The sequence below is a fragment of the Plecotus auritus genome (genome assembly GCF_963455305.1).
Source record: "Plecotus auritus genome assembly, chromosome: 4".
NCBI lineage: Eukaryota > Metazoa > Chordata > Mammalia > Chiroptera > Vespertilionidae > Plecotus > Plecotus auritus.
The window spans coordinates 10776529-10797264 of record NC_137775.1 but is presented as its reverse complement, the minus strand read 5'-3'; the positions used below and the strand labels follow the sequence as shown (position 1 = coordinate 10797264).

The following is a 20736-nucleotide window of genomic DNA, read 5'->3' as shown; positions in this document are numbered from 1 at the left end:
CTTATAGCCAAGCTTACTCCAGTAACACAAGACAATCAATTATTTTCTTTCAGCCAGTTCGTGTTGAATTTCTACCACTTGCACAAAAAGTCCTAATACAACACACGTATATAGGTTAGTCAATATAATGAACCTTCAACCCTAACCGGTTTGGCTCAGTGGATAGAGCGTCTGCCTGCAGACTGAAGGGTCCCAGGTTCGATTCCGGTCAAGGGCATGTACCTTAGTTGCGGGCACATTCCCAGTAAGGGGTGTGCAGGAGGCAGTTGATCGATGTTTCTAACTCTCTTTGACCTGAGCTCTGAACAGGAAGCAGGAAGTCTGCCAAAAGGACAGGAGAGAATGTGGGGTTTAGCCATGGGTATACGGTTGAGTACTTAGTGGTGGGGGTGGGGGAGACAGCCGAGTGTGGGAGTTTCATCCTCTCTGGTAGACTCTGCAATCATGGGGGCAGGACCCTGACTGTAATAATCTCCCCTGGCCTCCAGATGGCCCTTATTCTGATACATTCTCCACACTGCTGCCTATTACCTTCCTAAAACAAGTTTGCCATGCCTCAATCCTGTTTTTTAAAACCTTCGAAAACTCTGGTCATCCGTAGTGCTCACAAGACCATTCACGATCTCACGTATACCACCAGACTCGCAGTCTGCCATTCCATGTCACATACCATTCCTTCAAGCCACGCCAGACTACTTGCTGTTTCCAGGAAATTCCAAACGAACTCCAAGGAACCTTCATCTCCACTCATCTTTGAAGAGCGAGTTCAAGTGTTCTGCATTCTTTGCTTGCTTCACTTCTCCCCGCCCCCAACCAGAAAGAATTACTCTGGTTTCCATAGCAACTCACACAATCTTCCTCTACACTTAAAAGTTCACTGGGTTCCAGCGTAGATCGCCCCCCGCCCCCCATAGAAAATTACACCCTCACGGGAAGGCGCGTATCCCAAGGCTTGGCAAAATCTTGCCTAGTAGGCGATCAATGAGCGTTTGCTAAGGCTCCAGGCACACCTCCGGACAGCCCTTCCGCCATCCAAGCAAGATGTCCACGCCCACTTACCGGAGCACACCCTCGCTGCTTTCACCGAGACTTACAGATTACACACCAAGGAAGACTGGTTGTGCTCCTGTCACCAGTAAAGCGCAGTAAAGCCGCTAAAACTTTGTGGGCACTGGGTATGCGCCCCCCTCGGATATGCCACACACACAAACACACACACACACACACACATTGAAAGACCACAAGCACCCGCCACCCGACTGGCCAGCACCAGACAGCGGAGAAGGGCTGCGCCTCATAAAAACTTCTCTAACCAAGGCCCGCTAATCAGAGCCGGGTCGCGGGCACCAGCAACCCAGACACGGCGACGTCGGGGACCAGACGGCAAAGGGAGAGTGGAGAAAGGACATCGCCGCCCGGCGAGAGGTGAGCGGGGCGGGCCTCACCGCGCGGCCGCTCCTCGGTGTACAGGTCGATGACGACGTCGCCCAGAGTAGTCTCCAGCAGAACCGCCATGGCGCCCGCTCCTCCCCCGCAGCCAGCCCCGCGGTGACAAGCGCAGTCCGCGTTGTCCACGCCACGCGTCACCCTCGGCGCGACGCCTTATGACGTCATCCCTTCGGCGACACCGCCCCCTTCGGGCAGCACTGGAGGCCTGCCCCTCCCGTGAGCCCCGCCCCCGGCGCGGCCCTTTTTGAAAAATCTTACGTCCCTTGGCTGCGACGGAATCCTGTCCCTCAAAAGGGCCTCTGTAAAGGATTTGGCGTCCTATTTATGTCCATCTCAAGAACGGGGCGGGCCTCCAAGCGACCCTTTCCTGCCCCTCAGGCCGCCTCCGTCGTAGCGGGCCACCGCGGTGCCACCTACTTCCGCGTTCTGGTAGGGGCCGACGACTCGGGATTTCCTAATCAGTGTCAAGTTGTCCCTCTGAATAAAAAACTTTAGGCATTAAACGTACAATTTGCTACTCAGAAAGATGGTTAACAGGAAGTTCTTTCCTGTCTGATCGTGTCTATGTCAGAGACTACACTTGTTCCAGCAGCAGATGGTGGATCCTTAGTGCCACAAGCTGAAAACGTAGGCTTCACGCCCGGCAGGTGTGGCTCAGTGGCTGCGCATAAACTTAGGAACCAGGAGATCACGCTTCCCAAACGGCACGTGCCGGCGGGCTGGATCCTTAGGGGATGTGCAGGAGACAGCCAATCAATGATTCTCTCTCATCATTTATGTTTCTATCTCCCTCTCCCTCTCCCTTCCTCTCTGAAATCAATAAAAATATATATTTGGGGAGAAAAAACAACACGTAGGCTTCAGCCCCAAATGTCTACTGATATTGTCAATAATCTTTAACTTAGAAGACATACAAACTACTTTTGGCCTCTGTAGAGAGTTTCTATGCAAAGCTTATTCCCCAAACTCCCCTCTACAAGCTGATCACTCTATTTATGCGATTTTTTACATACTTATAACCTCCAATAACGTCATACCTGACAATGGAACTGATGCAAATACGCTGGTACTCATGCAGCTTGCTATACTGTAATAAATGATTGGCTCTGACCCAGGGGTCTCATATCTTACACCAGCACCCATGAAACTGGCAAGCTAATTTGTTAATTTGAAAATAGGTGAAAATCTCAGACTTTTCACGGTTTCTGACAATCATTTCCTAAATTCCTGTCATTATCTTACTTACATTATTTCGTTTTTTAAAAAATATATTTTATTGATATTTTACAGAGAGGAAGGGAGAGGGATAGAGAGCTAGAAACATCGATCAGCTGCCTCCTGCACACCTCCCACTGGGGATGTGCCCGCAACCAAGGTACATGCCCTTGCCCGGAATCGAACCTGGGACCCTTCAGTCCGCAGGCCGATGCTCTATCCGCTGAGCCAAACCGGTTTCAGCACATTAACATCTTATTAACATCTTATAGCATTTTTCTCAGACACTAATTTACAATATGCTTTTTAACAACCTTGGGTACAGATGTCTTCTTGCTTTTAGAAACTTGGTGGCCTGGAAAACCCCAGACAGTAATTTTTAAAATTGCCCCAGGCGATTCCCCATGTACAGCTAAGGGTGAGAACTGCCGACTTGATAAAATTTCCCCGCTAAACGTGATATATCTTCTTTTTAGTGTATAATAGTGTTCTGATATACGGCAGTTATTTTCACTTCATAGACATGGGTAAATACATATACACACAGAGATATAGCTATGTGCATATACAGTATAATACTAACTTTAAAATAATGGCAACGAAAATGCTTACCCTCAGTAGGTGGAGAAATCCTCCAATCCAGAGCGCCCGTCTAATGACGCCATAGGACCTTCTCTGACTTGACTCCGCCCCTCGGCATTGTGCGGCGACGCGCGTGCGTGGTCCACTCTTCCCGAGCCGTCGGAGTCCCGCCTCTACCTTGCCCCGCCCCCAAGCTCCACCCCGCCCAGCCCTCCTCGCACCTCGCCGGCCGTCGTTGGCCAGTCCAAAATGGAGGGCGCTCCGCTGGCGCCATTCGCACTCCGTCTGCTCTTGCTCGCGACATTGCCGGCCGCAGGATGGCTGAAGACGGGCACTCCTGAGCCGTCGCCGCCCGGAGCTCCGAAGGTAGAACAGGGCGGGCGCAGCTTGGCCGCTTCTGCGTCTGGACCTTCCGGGGAGGCCAGGGCCGGTGGACCGCGGTGTCCGCAAAGACGTATTCCACCTCAGGCCGGCTGGCCGTGGACTGCGGTCCTCACTCCCAAAGGAGGAATGGGGAGAAGCACCCAAGGAAATGGAAGGGGCGTGGAGGGGGTAGTGAGAGAGCGAACGGGGCTCTTGAATGTGTGGTTAAGCCTCGCAACGCGACACTTGGGGATCTTACGCAGTCTGAACTGCTGCCATCTCGATGGGGTTTCGCCGTCGAAAATACGTGGTCGCTAGTGACCCCAGCCTTTGTAATGGCTCCTCTCTCCGTAGAGCCGGGCTCTGGGGCAGGGCAGTGTTTCTGTGCTCGGGAAATTTGCGAGTTGCTCAATAAGAGAGAGCGCCAGAGCGATTCCAGGTACTGTTTACCCGGCCGGCGGCGGGGATCGCCTCCCCCGTGCGCCGGGGCCGCGGAAGGAGAGATGAAGACCCTGCCGCGTCCCTTTGGCAGATGATGTTAGCAAAGTGGTTCTTGGTGGGACCAGCTGCCCCAACATCCCCTAGGGGACCTAGTAGAGATGCACGAATCAGACACTGCGGGGGGGGGGGGGGGCAAATCTGTTTCAGTGAGTGATTTTGTAGGTCAGCTCCAGTGTGAGAACCCCCGCATCCTTGTATTAAAGGGTGTTTGGTTCCCACGTTGTTGTTGTTTTTTGGGGTGTGTGTGTGTGTGTGTGTGTTTTGCCCTAGAGTCATGCTGAACTAAACCAGTATTTGCCTTTCATCAATTGAATGTAGGTTGGGAAAAGTTTTCCCAGAATGGAAAGATACAATACTGTACACCTTTTCTTACTAGTCAGGGTTTGAATACTCTGAATTCAGAGACAACTGACACTATGTCACTTTTAATTAATTTTTTGGAGTTATGATATTACTCTCCCCGGTACAAACATATCTCAGTTTCAGTTCTGCTGCGGCATTCCGAAAAGCCACCACACTGCAAGCCCGGAGAACCCCTTACAGCTGAAAGTATATGTGGACCACAGTTGCAACTGGTCAAAAATATGAATGTGGTGGGCGATCACTAAGACAATACATAAAAGTGAAATAATTTCTGAAGTTCAAATAAGACATTGTTGTCCCCCTTTCCCAATTTTAAAGATTATAGTCACTTTTGAACCCAAAAGACATTTGAGTCTTCGCTATAATCGGAGAAAAATGCATTTTGACTGCAAGCTGAAAATACTCCATACTGTGGTCTCTTAGTTAGTTCATCATTTCAGTTCTCTATTACTACCCACCCCTTCATTCCAGTTTTGGAAAGTTCATACCTAAACTTAGAATTTTGTAGCTTAAATGAATGTGGAATCGCTAGAAGGAGAATCTCATTCTGTGGAAATGTTTATATGGGAAGCTGACATCTGTTGACCTAAACGTTTTCATTGTTTTATTCACCGGGAATCAAACCCTCGACCCTTTGGTCTGCAGGCCGACGCTCTAACCACTGATTAAACTGGCCAGGGTTTCGATGTTTTATTGTAAAAAATTTCAAATGTACAAAACATTTGAAAAAATTTTACAGTGGTCACCCATATTACCTTGTGCAATGATGGTGTATGGTCTGTTTCCCCATGACAGTAGCCATTGGACTACTGTGGCTATTGAGTATTTGAAATGTGGCCAATGAAACCGAGAAAACAAGTTTTAAAATTTTTACTTATTTAGTTTTGATTTAAATGAAGAAAGCTACATGTGGTTAGTGGGTGCCATATTGAATAGTATAAACTTAGACTACCATTAAGGTTTTACTATACTTTATCACATATTTGCTCATCTCTTCACTTTTGTGTCCACCCTGACCTAAATGTAAGAAAATTTGTTGGGGAGTGGGAGTGGGCGGGGAGAGGTTAATGGGGGAAAAAGGAGATATATGTAATACTTTCAACAATGAAGAATTTTAAAAAATTAAGATAAAAGAAAATTTGTTAAAGTCAGGAATATTTTCCCTATTTCCCCTCAGTGATTCAGATTTACTGGATTATAAACACTTCTGTTTATATATGCAGTTGTCAGAAGTTGAGGTTAAATAGATTATAAAACTAATAACATTTTTTATAGTATATTCTTCTAATATTAAAATACATGGTCACCAAAAAGAGGCATCCAGAGGACACTTATTTTCTTATATGTGTTAATATTTATTTTATGTATTTCCCTCAAGAGTTACTCATTTATTTTAAACTAGGTATCTATTATCTTGGTTCTTAGGAAGTGGTTATGTCCCTGAGGACTATCCTACATAGTAAAAGCCTAATATGCTAAGTGTCCGGTCATCTGTTCAACCAATCAAAGCGTAATATGCTCATGATATGCTAAGGCCCCTCAACCGCTCGCTATGATGTGCACTGACCACCAGGGGGCAGACACTCAATGCAAGAGCTGCCCCCTGATGGTCAGTGCGTTCCCACAGCCAACCTCCCATGGCCAGCCAACCTCCCCTGGTCCCTCCCTCCAGCCAGCAAACCTCCTGTGGTCTCTCCCGCCCTGTCCAACAGGCCCTGTCTGGCAGTCAGCAGGCCCTCAGGCCCCAGCCAGCAACTCCAGCAGCCCCGCCCAATGGGACTGGGTGAGACAGTCCCCTATAGGCCCTGATCTCTGGCCAGGCCCAGGGAGGGACCCCACCTGTGCACAAATTTTGTGCACCAGGCCTCTAGTCTTGTGAATAAAGAAATTAGAGGAAGAGTTGAAAATGGGTGAGGAGAAATTTCAGTTCTGCCACCCACTTTCTTTTTTATAATAGACTAGAGGCCCAGTGCACAAAAATTTGTGCACTTGGGGGGGGGGTCCCTCAGCCCGGCCTTCGCCCTCTCTCAGTCCAAGAGCCCTCAGGGGATGTCTGACCACTCCTGGCCTCCCTCTGCGGGAGGCGACTGGGTGGGCCAATCAGGGGATGGCACCAGCTGCTTGCCATCGCCCCCCCATCGCCCCTCCGCCATTGGTCGTCCCCCCCATCGCCCCTCCACCACCAATCGCCGCTGCCCCATGATCGCCATCCCCTCCCTCTGCCTGGCCGGCCCCACCCCCCACCAGCCCCACTCCCCGCTGACTGGTCATTCCGAGATTCGGTCGATTTGCATATTACACTTTTATTATAAAGGATTTTTATTGATTTTTTTAGAGAAAGAGGAAGGAGAAGGATAGAGAGATAGAAACATTGATGAGAAAGAAACATCATCTATTGGCTGCCTCCTGCACGCCCCTGGGCATGTGCCCTCTGCCACCCACTTTCTAAGTATACACCACTCTGGCTGGTAAACCTGAACTTCCAGTTCAGTTAGGTTCTCAGGAAGAGTAACAAATATGACCTAGCTCTGAACTTTGCCTCAGGAGGCAATAAGGGATTAGAATCTCTTCTGAAATGTAATCATTCAGAAGAACCCCCAAAATTGAACTTGGTTCTTTAAAAATACACTATGCTAGTGTCTGTTAATTGTCTTTTACAAATCCCATCGTTTACTAGGCAAGTGATATATGTAAGTGCAGTTAATTATTAACAATACAGTGTATGTTCACTACTGAAAGGCAGGAGCTATAAAACAGTTTCTTAGATCATCATCATTGGAGAGTTATCTTTGGGCTATAAGAAGAACAACAGTCTACAGTTAACAGGTCCTCTAGTTTGAAAACAAATTTTTTACTAGAATTGTACATATACAAAACAGTATAGCCATTAACTTGATGGCTTATTGATTATTGGTTTGTTATAGAGATGAGTTTATTGATTCTAGCTTAATTCTAGTGTAGGGTGGGTTAAGAGAAAGCTGGGCTGATTCTGAGGAATCACTAGTACAAAAGCTTCCTAGGTTCCAATGGGAGTTGGGACGTATACCAAAGTCAGCTTTAGTGTATGGTGTGGGCCTTACCATGTTAAAATCCTGTTCTGCTATTGGAATCAACTCAACCTCTTAAAATCACTTCAGTCTTATTTGTTGGAAATATAGGAAGTATTGGGGACAGTCACAGTACTAAGAAATATATATTACTTTGATATTTAAAGAATTTTCTTATTTTCAAAGTTAAGAATACCTCAAGTAAAAAGTATTTTAGAGGAGTATTGTATAGGATAGCAATATGAATAAACTTAGAGAAGAGTATGATTTACAAATGAGAAATTGTAATTCCTGTGGCCAGTGGTGAATACTTCTTATAATATTGCTTTCTTATTATAGAAAGCATGTCATTAATATACTTAACTATTGGCGTAGACTGCTTTTGAGCATATCTTGGGAGGCACTAAAACTGATTGTACACTACACATACTTGTCCACGGGTAAGGGACAATTTTAAAAGGGTTAGAGAACTTTGTTTATGAAAACAAAAAGTTGGAAACAATTCAAATGTCCATTGATAGTGGAATAAATAAGTAGCGTTGTAATCATTTGATGGAATATTATGCAGCACTGTAAATAACACTACATCTGCATTCATCAACAGTTTTAAATAGGTCAATATCTCTGATGAACATAGGTGCTAAAATCCTCAACAAAATATTAGCAAACGAGATCCAATAATACATTAAAAAGATCATACACCATGATCAAGTGGGATTTTTTTCTGGGGATGCAAGGTTGATACAATACCCACAAATCAATAAATGTAATAACATCACATAAACAAAATGAAGGATAAATATCACATGATCATATCAGTAGATGAGGAAAAAGCTTTTGATGAAATCCAGCACCCATCTATACTAATAAAAGGTAATAAGCTAATTAGACCGGGAGACATTCCAGACGTCCTTCTGGACAAAGCCATGGTGGCGGGGCCAAGGCAGAGGCGGTTAGCAATCAGGCCAGGAGGGGAGGGCAGTTAGGGGTAATCAGGCCAGCAGGGGGAGCAGTTTTGGGCAAGCAGGCTGGCAAGGGGGGCAGTTGGGGGTGAGCAGGCCAGCAGGGGGGGCAGTTGGGGGCGAGCAGGCTGGCAGGCAGAGTGGTTAGGGGCGATCAGGCAGGCAGGCAGGTGAGTGGTTAGGAGCCAGCGGTTCTGGATTGCAAGGGGGATGTCCGACTGCCGGTTTAGGCCCATTCCCTGGGATCGGGCCTAAACCAGCAGTCAGACATCCCCCGAAGGGTCCCAGATTGGAGAGTGTGCAGGCTGGGCTGAGGGACACCCCCCGCCCAATACATGAATTTCATACACCGGGCCACTAATGTACGATAAAAACTATCAGCAAAGTGGGAATAGAGGGAACATACTTCTATGTAATAAAGGCTATATATCACAAACCCACAGCCAACATCATCCTCGATAGGCTGTCAGAGGGGAGGGGGTTGAGCGCAGAGTGAAAAAGGTGAAGGGATTAAGCAAAAAATAAACCCTCATAGACACAGACAGCAGTGGGGTGATTATCAGAGGAAAAGAGGGGTGCAGAGAGCAGAGGAGGGTTTAGGGAGGATAAATGGTGACGTAAGAAGACTTGACTTGGGATGGTGAACATACAATACACTATACAGATCTTTTATTATAGAACTAACAGCCCGGTGCATGAATTTGTGCATGGGTGGGGGCTGGCCAGGGGGAGGGGACACGGGCAGTTGGCTGGTCAGCCCCGCCCCCTGGTCGAACTCCCAGTCCAACTCCTGGTCGAGGGGACAATTTGCATATTAGCCTTTTGTTATATAGGATTGCACACCTGAGACCTATATAATTTTATGTCACCCCAATAAATTCATAAAAATAGAAATATTTTTAAAATGTTATGTTATGGTCCAGCTGGTGTGGCTCAGTTAGATGAGCATTGGCCCATGCACTAGGAGGTCGCTGGTTAAATTCTTGGTCAGGGCATATACCTGGGTTGCAGGCTCTATCCCCAGTAAGGAGTGTGCAGGAGGCAGCCAATGTTTCTCATTGATGTTTCTATCTCTCCCTCTCCCTTCTCTCTCTGATATCAATAAAAACATTTAAAATAAATAAAATGTTATTTTATGAAAAAATAAAAATGCCAGGTGTAAAATTGAAGAAGAAAAGGTATATAGATTTGAAAAATTGGAATTATAAATAAAAAAGGCAGTAAAATGAAAATGATGTGTTTTTACAAATGTTGTTTTAATGTTATCATAAGTGACTATACCATAAATATAATTGAGGGGGGGAAAAAACAGTTAATTTCATTTTGTGAAATGCATACCTATTCAATTTATATCATATTTGATTTTCAGAACAGCATCAGAATTAATGTAACTACCCTGAAAGATGATGGGGAGGTTTCTAAAGAACAGGTTTGTCCCCTTTGATTGTTTTTAATATATCACTTAGCTAAATATTATACAGCCTATTTTAACTTAAATAATGTATTTCTTATATGAAGAGTTGTTGTCATTTATAAACCATATGTATATGCTGCTTTATTTTAAGGTTGTTCTTAACATAACCTATGAGAGTGGACAAGTATATGTAAATGACTTCCCTGTAAATAGTGGTGTAACCCGAATAAGCTGTCAGACTTTGATAGGTGAGTACTACTAAATTATTTCCATAATTTTGCTGTTTTTAATAATTGTAAATTAGTAAAACACAGTTCTTTGATATATATTTTCATTTTTAATAATATACATTATTACTAATGTGTTTTAACACTGTTTTCAGTTTACATTGGTTATTTCTGGCATATTCAGATTTTTTCATGAGATTGGCATTGATGGAACTGCATTTGTAGTAGGTTGATAGCATGTAAGAATGTCCATAGAGGTAGTAAATGGAAATTTATAAACAAGAGGCAAAATCTGGATAAGTGGCTTTTCACAGTTGTGAAAAAGAAAAATTGATTCTTTAGTTTTCACTTTCTTCTACTCCTATGCCTGCATAACGTTTTTCTTTTTAACTTTTAAATTCTTTGAGTTGTTGAAAGACAAAATTTGTTACATTGGAATGTACCATATTATTTGAATGAAATAAAAAATATGAGAAATATGTATATGTATATTTAAATGTATGCATTTAAGATAGTAAGTTTTTCTCTGAGCACTTATAGCCTGTACTTGTTATAAATTTTTATTATCATTTAGTTTGTAGTGTTTTCTAAATTATTTGTTTTGGTATTTTCTTGTTCTATGAATCATTACAGAAATAGATTGCTTAATTTCCAAATACTTGGGGTTTTTTTCATTATTCTCCTTCATCTGATTGGTTTTTATAATAATTTACTGTTCTTTTAATGGTTACCCTTGAGATCAGTAAACTAGTACTTTTCTCATTTCCCAAACAATGCAAGAACCTTAGAATACTTAAACTCCATTTATTCTCTTTTTGGTTTTGTGGTGTCATTGTCATGCATTTTAACTCTGTGTACAACATCATGATTGCTGTTGTTTCCTATGGTCCAGTACTCATTTATGTTTACCCTCACAGTTACCCTTTCCATCGCTCATGCCTTCCTGAATCTCTGTGTTCCCCTCTGGGGTAATTTTCCCTTTGCCTAAAGAATTCCCCTTACTAGTTTTTTTAGTGCAGATTTGTTAGCAATGTAAACTTTTGTTTGTCAGAAAACTTCTTTACTTTGCCTTTAGGAAATATTTTTAGGGGATATGGAAGCATAGCTTATAGCAGCACATCAAAGACTAAGTTCCGTTGTCATCTTCTGTAATTTCTGCTGAGACTCAGTGTGTCATTGCTCCATTGAGGATAATATTATTTTTCTGTTTTTTCCTGGTTACTTTAAATATTATTTTTCTTTGTCTTTGATTTTCAGTAGTTTTACTATGATGTGCCCAAGTGTGGGTTTTTTAATCTGTGACTTACCAGTAATGTCTCTTGTCAGTTTGTAGAAGTGTGGGGCCATTATCTTTTCAACAAATGAAACAGCAAAGTCAGTGAGGAAGTTTTATGAAGACTTAGTCAGACTGAGCTAAAATGCCAGGTTCTCAATAGAAATGTCTGCACCTATTTAAAAAATTTACAAAAGTGGGTCTATACCATCTAGAGATTTTGATTTAGTAAGATTGAGATAAGGTTCTGTTACCCTACTGTTCAAGGTGTTTCTGATGCATAGTTAGAATTTAGAACCAGACCAGGTGTTTGAACATTTATATTTACTTTAAATTAAGTGTTTATAATTGTGAATGGAGTCACTGTTTAACAAAAGCTATAGAACAAAAAGCTTGATGCATACTCCCAAGGAATTTAGCCTAGTCCCGGAGGCAGGTTTATAAGCAAAGAGCTACCATTAATGCTTTAAAAATCAGAAAAGGTATGAACTCAGCATTGTAGGGATACAGTGCTAGAACTTCCTAAGTTGGAATTTATGTTTAAAATGTGTTTGGGGGAGAGTGAGAAGTACAGAGCATTCCAGATAAAGGGAATGGCCCTCTAAAGGCACAGAATCAGTTTAAACCACTGGGTCTGCATTTAAAATAACCTTCTGTGTTACTTTTTGGCAAATAATCCTCAGATGGTAACATTTGAGGGACAGAAACTAAATGTTCATTTGCGCCAGTTTCATTGGTATCTGTTGATTTATCCTTTTTGAAGCACTTCCTGCCTTAGTAAGGTAGCCACAAGCTCTGTAAACTAGCTACAACTGCCACACCCCATCTCTACTTGGGCAGGAGTGGGGTTCTTAGCTAGAGAGGAACATGGTCAATAGCTAATCCTATCCTGTCATCCATTAATAGGGAGCAGTTACAGGGCCTTCCTACTTTCTTCCCCTTTCCTTCCCTTTCCAACAGTAACATTGTCTTTATTGTCTGAGCCCTGTCTATTACTGGATTTTGTGAGTGAATGAATGAATGAATGTGCTTACTTTGTACATGCATTGACTGTGTCTTCTGACCTGCTTTGTAAATAGTTATGCCATGTTGGTTAGGAAGGATGTTGCCAGTGTGGTGTTTCCTACAAAATCTACAGACCATCAAGCAGTTTCCCCTTTCAAATTACTGTAAGCATTGTAATGATCCTCCAGGTCGTCTTTGTTTTCATAAATCTGAAATATCAATGAGGTCAGAGATGAAGAGAGCCTAAGAAATCAGCTTACAACTGTCTTGTTCCATGTAAATGTTATCAAAATAATCAAATTCAATAGCAGATTTATAGGCATTTTTTGTTCAAAGCTGTCACTTTTTTTTTTATATAGTGAAGAATGAAAATCTAGAAAATTTGAATGAAAAAGAATATTTTGGAATTGTCAGTGTAAGGATTTTAGTTCGAGAGTGGCCTATGACATCTGGTTCCAGTTTGCGACTAATTGTCATTCAAGAAGAGGTAGTAGAGATTGATGGAAAACAAGTAAGATAATATGCTTATTAATTGAGAATTAAATTGTAAAGATTTGTGCTAGTTTTTATGCATGTGTTCAATTATTTTATTTTTTATTTCTGACTTCATAGAAAGAAAGGTACCCTTAATGTTGCCTATATCCAATGTTAGAATTTTTTATTTGTTTTAGCATTTACTTATTTAGTATTTTGAAATCTTAATTTTTTAAAAAATGACCATATTCATACATGTCTATATCACTTTAAAAACATTATAAACAGAGCAAGTAAGTAAAGAGATTGAATTTGGCTCAGAACTGCTACCATTTCCTCTGGCTAAGTCCTTCTAAGTAAATGAAATAGAACTAAAAGCAAGCATATATTAATGAGTGCTACAGCACACAAGAGTATGATTAAAGTTGCAAATTAAATGCTTCAGAGTGGGGGGGAGGGTTAGGTTAATAAAAAGAAATTGTGTGAATATGACAAGTTTCTTAATTACAGAAATTAGGAGGTAAATTTCAGTTTTGAATTGTTAGGGGATTGTACCATTATTTAAAATAAAGAGTAATTGCTTTTTTTTTTTTTTTTTTTTTTTTTTTATAGGCTCAACAAAAGGATGTTACTGAAATTGATCTTTTAGTTAAGAACCAGGGAATACTCAGACATTCAAACTACACGCTACCTTTGGAAAAAAGCATGCTGTACTCCATTTCCAGAGATGATGACATTTTATTTACCCTTCCGAACCTTTCCAAAAAAGGTACTTTAAAAGGCCATTATTGATTTCTTTAGTTGGTAGCTTTTAAATCATAGTTAATATGTTTGAAATAATCTTCTTTCAGAAATGCTTTATAACATGTATTACTTTATATATCCATTTGATGACTGTTTTAAGTCTTGATAGTGTATTATCAATGCTGATTGTATAGGGATATTTTGCTGTAATTATTTACTCTTACTCTGGATAATCATATAACATGTAATAAGATTATAGTTTATTTAAAGGAAGAAGTACTCATTTTTTCCAATGAAGTGGAACTTTTAAAAATTTGACTATGTGACAGAATCATAACTGCTATAGTTTCCTTTTAATGGTCTTAGTTTATGGCTCCTTTCTTGTATTTAAATCTGAGTAACCAAATATGTTTATTTTTCTCCCATGGAAAGATTTATATTCTTGCTATCTAAATGTTATCGGCATAGCAATCTTAGGACTGGTAGGAGAGACACCAGCATGCACCTAGCATTTTGGTAACTTGGCTCTTCCTCCTCAGTAGAAAGTGTTAGTTCACTGCAGACCACCAGCCAGTATCTTCTCAGGAATGTGGAAACCACCGTAGATGGCGATGCTTTACCTGGCAAATTACCTGAAACTCCTCTCAGAGCAGAGGCTCCATCTTCCTATAAGGTAAAGTAGGTATTTTGGATTATCTTCACATTATAAACGCTTATGGTTTTTAAGAAAAGAGCATAATGAGATGAAAAGCATGTGGATTGGAACCATGGGACAGGGTTAATAATGAACTCATAACTGTTTTAATGTGGTATTTTTAGGTACTTGTTCTTTTTCAAGTTTCATTTAATAATAATATAGTCAGATGATTATCAAAGCACTGGATTTCATTTTGTTTTGGATTTTCAGTTCCTGCCTTTCTCACATCCCCATTTGTCTGTTTATTTTATGACTCCCACCTTGCTGCACACACATGCACGGTGCCCTCAGGATCTTGCGCAGTGACTAAGCACACTTGGGTAAGAGTGCACTTTCTGGAGTCAGACTGCCTAGGTTTGAATTCTGGTTCTGCCTGCCACTTACTAGTTGTGTGATCTTGGACAAGCCTGGTCTCTGTTTATCTGTGCAATGGGACACCACTTAAGCAGTGCCTATTTGATGCAACTGTTGAAAGGATTAATAAATGGGTAGATGTAAATATGCATTGGCACCTACTAAGTACTCATATATTACAAATGACATTCTGCTGATTGGGAAATATTCAGGGTTCAGAGAGAGTATCCTGATATCTCTGTATATATATGGTCTAGGTCCTTTACTCAAAATAATTTCCATTTAAATGAGCAGGGTCTGTGGTTAGTCTTAGGATTCCCGAGATGATTATTGGAAGTTCTCCCTCAAGATTGGGGTTGCTGAAAAAACCCAGGTCACTTTTTGCTGCCTGAACTCTTATGTAGTATCTTTACCCTGCCTACCTCACTTCCCTCAGAACAAGATAGCCCAAGAACAGACTGCTTTCAAAGCCCAGGCCATTGGTGCTGCCTTAGTATCTTTTATCTTCTCTCACTCTTTACTATAGCAACATGTTTTGCACACAACAGATTCCCCATGTGTTCCAAGAGCTAATACTGTGATTCTCTTTCCTTTTCTCTTTTCCTTTTCTTGTCCTCCAACTATTGAAAACACATAGTTGACTCCAGTCCATTTTGTATAAAGTAGACTAGCCTAACCTCTGGTTAGTTAAAGGATAGCAATATTTCTGTGTCTTAGAATTTTAATTTTAAAAATTATAAATAACTTCACTGAGGTAAGTTTAAAATGAAACACACTCATTAAAAAGAACAGTTAAGTTTGACAAGTGTAGACATCCATGTAACCACTACCACAATCAAGATACAGAATATTATCACCTCAAAACTAGAATATGATTTTTAAAGTTTCTTAGAACTCAAATGAAACTTGCATATCTAATCAAAAGTCTTCTTTTAGGTGATGTGTCAGTGGATGGAAAAGTTCAGAAAAGATCTGTGCAGGTTCTGGAACAGTGTTTTCCCAGTATTCTTTATGTTTTTGAACGTCATGGTGGTCGGAATTATAGGAGCAGCTGTGGTAATAACCATCTTAAAGGTGCTTTTCCCAGTTTGTGAATACAAGTAAGTATTTTTTACTTTTGAAACATTAGTATTTTTAGTGATTAATAACTGAGTTGTAGCTACTGTATTTTTCAATTACAGTTGACATTCAATTTCAGGTGTACTGCACAATGATTAGACTTTTATGTAGCTTGCAAGGTGATCCTCCCAGTAAGTCTAGTACCCACCTGACACCATACATAGTTATTACAGTATCATTTACTATATTCCCTAGGCTGTACTTTACATCCCTGAAACTATTCTGTAACTCCCAATTTGTACTTCTTAATCCCTTCACCTTTTTCACCCATCCTCCCCAAAGTCTCTCCCTTCTGGCAACCATCAGTTTTTTCTCTGTATCAGTTTGTTTCTGTTTTAATCATAGTATTTTTACATTGCACATGTAAGTGAAATCATACAATATTTGTCTTTCTCTGTCTGGCTTATTTCACTTAGTGTAATACCTTCTAGGTCCATCCATGCTATTGCAAATGGTAAGGTTTCATTTTTATGGTTGAGTACTATTCTGTTGTATAAATGTACCCCATCTTCTTTATCCATTTGTCTATCAGTGGACACTTAGGTTGCTTCCATACCTTGGCTATTATAAATAATGCTACAGTGAACATAGGGAAGCATTTATTTTTTTGAATTTGTGTTTTGGAGTTCTTTGGATAAATACCCAGAAGTTGGATTGCTGGGTCATATGGTAATTCTACTTGTAAATTTTTGAGGAACCTCCATACTGTTCTACATAGTGGCAGTATCAGTTTACATCCCCACTAACAGTGCATGAGGGGTTCCCTTTTCTCCACCACCTCATCTACACTTGTTGAGTTATTGATGATAGCCATTTATCAGGTGTGAGGTGATGATCTCATTTTGCATTTCTCTGACTAGTGATGTTGAGCATCTTTTCATATGTCTATTGGCTATCCATCTGTATGTCCTCTTTGGAGAAATGTCTGTTCAGATCCTGTGCCCATTTTTTAATCAGGGTGTTTGGGTTTTGGTGGGGGTTTTTTGGTGTTAAGTTCTATGAGTACTTAAATGTATTTTGGATATTAACCCCTTATCGGATGTGTCATCGGCAAATATCTTCTTCCATTCATGTTATTTCCAATACTGTAGTGTTCATTCGTTAATGTACATGTATATCTTTGCACATGTGTATTTATGTGGATTAGATTCCTAAAAATGAAATTACTAGATGAAAGAGTGTATGTAATTAACACTTCCTCAACACTGGTAATAATTTTTGTTTTTGCTGTGTGGCCAAAAATATAACCTAATTTTAATTTGCATTTTCTTCTTTTTTTAAAAATATATTTTTATTGATTTCAGAGAGGAAGGGAGAGGGAGAAAGAGAGAAACATCAATGAGCCCTAGCAAGTTTGGCTCAGTGGAGAAGAGAGCGTCAACTTGCGGACCAAAGGGTCCTGGGTTCGATTATGGTCAAGGGCACGTGCCTTGGTTGCAAGCTCCTCCCTGGCCTGGGCCCTGGTCAGGGCGCATGTAGGAGGCAACCAATCAATGTGTTTCTCTCACATCCATGTTTCTCTGTCTTTCCCTCTCTTCCACTCTCCCTAAAAATCAATGGAACAATATCCTTGGGTGAGGACTAACAACAACAACAAAATAGAAATATCAATGATTAGTATTATTGATTGGCTGTCTCAGACATGCCCCCTACTGTGGATCAAGCCACAACCCAGGCATGTGCCCTCACCAGTAATTGAATTGTGACCTTCTGGATCATAGGTGGATGCTCAACCACTGAGCCACACCGGGCAGGCTGCATTTTCTTTCTTTTTTTTAAAAAAAAAATATATTTTATTGATTTTTTACAGAGAGGAAAGGAGAGAGAAAGTTAGAAACATCGATGAGAGAGAAACATTGATCAGCTGCCTCCTGCACACTCCCTACTGGCATGTGCCTGCAACCAAGGTACATGCCCTTGACCGGAATCCTGGGACCCTTGAGTCCGCAAGCCGACACTCTATCCACTGAGCCAAACCGATTAGGGCCAGGCTGCATTTTCTTAATAGCGTCTTTGCTAGTCTAGGTGTAGGTAAATCTAGCATCTTTGTGATAATTAGCTATATATATATTCCTCCTGTGATATGCCTGTTTATAGCATTTGCCTGTTTTTTCAATTGTATTGCCTTTTATAATCATTAATATGTAGGGGTTCCTTTGTCTGTTATACATCCATAATATGTATTGCAGAAATATCTTTTTTTTAAATCCCAGACTACAATTTGTCTTTTGCTCTTGTGTATGGTATCTGTATCATATGGAAGTTTTAAATTGGGAGTGAAAGCAATTCATGTTTTTCCTTTGTGACTTCTAGGGTTTTTAATGTTCCTGAGTAGACCTTTCCTATCTTAAAAGAACATGTTTTCTTAACACTTATTTTTTTACCATCACTTTTGTGTATAGTTTAAGCTAGAGTAGTAATTTGCCTATTACTTGGAATATTAACTTATTATGAACTAAATTCCGATATACATTAGTCTTGTTTCTGGACTCTCTTCCACTGATCTATTTAACTATTCCTATGACCATGGCACAGTTGTTATAATGGTTTTTTTCTTTGTTCTTATGATTCTGCACTCTCTTATTTTTTTATTTATTGATAGTATTACAGATGTCCCCCATATTCCCCCCTTCCCCCCCGCCTCAGCCCCCATAATTATTATATTTCAATAAAATCTTTGTTAGCTGTTTAGGGCAGCTGTTTCTTCTCTCCACTGTTCTGTCTAAAAAATTGTTACAGCAGTTCTTGCAGTTTCTCTCCTGTGAACTTTATAATCAGCTTGTTCAGTTTTACTAACTAACTTCTGTTGATGGTTTGATTAGGATGACATTGAACTTGCAGTACACAGGGTCTTGGATCCAATGCAAAGATCTCCCTTCTGGTCAGGGATGTTAGTAGCAAAAGGAGAAATGCTGTCTAAAGACCTAAGGTTCCATTCAAGCAGTGAGTACTGTTTAGAAAGCTGCTTGGGCCTAGTCTTTTTGCCCAACTTGTGCAAGTCTAGGGCTCTAACTACCTGTCTTGGAGATCTATTCTTTATCCTTTCCTTTCCTACAGTACCAAGTAAGGGACTTCCTCTTAGACCTTTATATTTTCTCAATTTGCTTAAAGTGAACTTTGGACTCAAGAGTTTGTACAATCATTATAAACTAGATAAAATGAAGCAAAGCACCTAACCCCAGGTGTATATCTTACCTAATAATAGACAGACATGTAAATTGACCGTACCTCCGCTACACCCACAGCCAATCAGAGTGAGTATGAAAATCAACCCAACAAAGATGGTGGGTTAACTTGCATATGCAGGCTATGAGGGGGAGTGGGGGTGGCGGAGGGAGCTACAGGAGCGGTGCTCCGGACAGAAGCAAGGACTTGCCAGCTCCCGGGCGGGCCTGGAGCGGGGATGTGCCGGCTCCCGGGCGGCTGGGAGTGAAGCCAGGAGAAGGAAAGACTATTCTTGCACGAATATCATGCAACAGGCCTCTAGTTTCATTATAGCCTTTAAGTTGCCCTATCTTACTACCAATTTTAATTTTTGTATTTCAGAGGAATTCTTCAGTTGGATAAAGTTAATATTATACCTGTGGCAGCTGTCAACTTATATGCAGATGGTCCTGAGAAAACAGCAGAAATCCTTGAAGATAAAACATGTATTTGAAACACCACCTCAAATCATGGACTCTGAATTAGTCTATTGGCTCTAAATTTGCCACTTGAATGTTTCTTTAAATCATTAAGAATCAGTTTACACACTAGAGAAATTGCTCAACTTCTAAAACAGCCTAAAACTTGACCTTTAAAATGTCAAGTTAAAGTTCACCTTATTCTTTAACAGGGCTGGCTATTCAGATGATGAATTGTTAAGGAAATTTTAAATAAGGTGGAAGAGAAGACAAGTGAAGAAAACTTTGAAATTACCAAAAAGGGGGAAAAAATGGGCAAGACAAAATGCCATGTGCCAATACTTTACAAGGTGCCTTTGTTAAGGAAGTTATATCCACTTAATTACTATAATATATAAGACTTTATGAAAAGCACTTTATGAAATTCTAATTTAAAAGCTCAAGAACTTAACACTTATTTTTTTATTCAGTAAAATGTGCCTTTATATTGTCTGTGACTCAGTATAAAAATCACTGAAGTGTATCATGATTTCATTGTACCAAGTCCACTTGCCTTGAATGCACTAGGATTTAAAAATAATAGTGACATGTTCTCACTCTAAAATAAACTTCTTTTGAGGAAAAAATAGTCTTTTTGGCATAAAAACTTTACCCAAGTGAGAATTACTTCTGTATAATAGCTGCTTTCATGTACACTGGCTGAAACCAACGTTCACGTCAGTTAAAAGGACCATCAGTATCATGGAATTAGAATAGACCTTATGGTTCCAAATATAGTGCTATTTATCCTACAGTAATGTTTGGCCTTTTTTTTCTTTTCTTGGTCTTTTTTTAACCATTACCCTATTGACTTATATTTTACTGTGTGACCTAGTACACAGTATTTATCTTTACTCCATGTGATAGATACCTTCTATTCTGTTTTATCAATAAGGTTTTTATTGCAACCCATCATTTTAAACACATTGTCCCAAGAAAGTTACGGCAGGTTTTTAAAGCCACTTCATGTTTACACTAAATAGATATGGATGTATGGGAGAAGCATGGCAGGTAGAGAGTGAAGGAGTGTTGCTTCATTTTGCCTGTTTTTAATAAGGAATAACAGCCCTGTGAAATGTACTATCTCCATATTATAAATAATAGCATATAATTTAGACCCTAAAGTCACCCAGTTGGTCACACTATTTTTTTTCTGTCCTTCCTCACTAAGTTGCTAGAAATCACCAATTCTGACTCCAAATGATGACGGTCTTATTTCATCCATTCAGCATAAGCTTGTAGACTCTGGTGAGAACAATGTAGAAGGCTACGTGGCCAATTGGCG

At 40.6% G+C, this 20736-nt stretch overlaps 2 protein-coding genes across 4 annotated transcripts in view; one reads left to right on the top strand and one right to left on the bottom strand.

Annotated features, from left to right (window-relative positions):
• PPIL4 (peptidylprolyl isomerase like 4) overlaps positions 1 to 3999 on the bottom strand; it is a 34755-nt gene extending 30756 nt beyond the window's left edge. Inside the window, exon 1 of one of the 2 annotated variants that reach the window (XM_080665311.1) lies at positions 3277 to 3999. Coding sequence is in view for 1 of the 2 variants with exons in the window: in XM_080665310.1 (XP_080521436.1) it covers positions 1446 to 1515 (70 nt within the window). In the remaining variant the exon portion in view is untranslated. Of the gene's footprint in view, positions 1 to 1445; positions 1873 to 3276 lie in introns of those variants that run through there. The other variant, XM_080665310.1, reaches the window with a different exon arrangement.
• GINM1 (glycosylated integral membrane protein 1) lies at positions 3470 to 20205 on the top strand. 2 transcript variants are annotated; one of them, XM_080665314.1, is made up of 8 exons: positions 3470 to 3612; positions 9852 to 9911; positions 10048 to 10144; positions 12761 to 12912; positions 13488 to 13644; positions 14159 to 14292; positions 15607 to 15770; positions 19336 to 20205. In XM_080665314.1, exons 1-8 carry the CDS (start codon positions 3496 to 3498, stop codon positions 19445 to 19447), a joined length of 993 nt encoding a protein of 330 aa, XP_080521440.1. In that variant the 5' UTR covers positions 3470 to 3495; the 3' UTR covers positions 19448 to 20205. The 2 variants fall into 2 exon arrangements, with proteins under 2 accessions (XP_080521440.1, XP_080521441.1); XM_080665315.1 differs by having other exon boundaries at positions 3480 to 3612; positions 14162 to 14292.
• Positions 20206 to 20736: the final 531 nt, after the last annotated feature.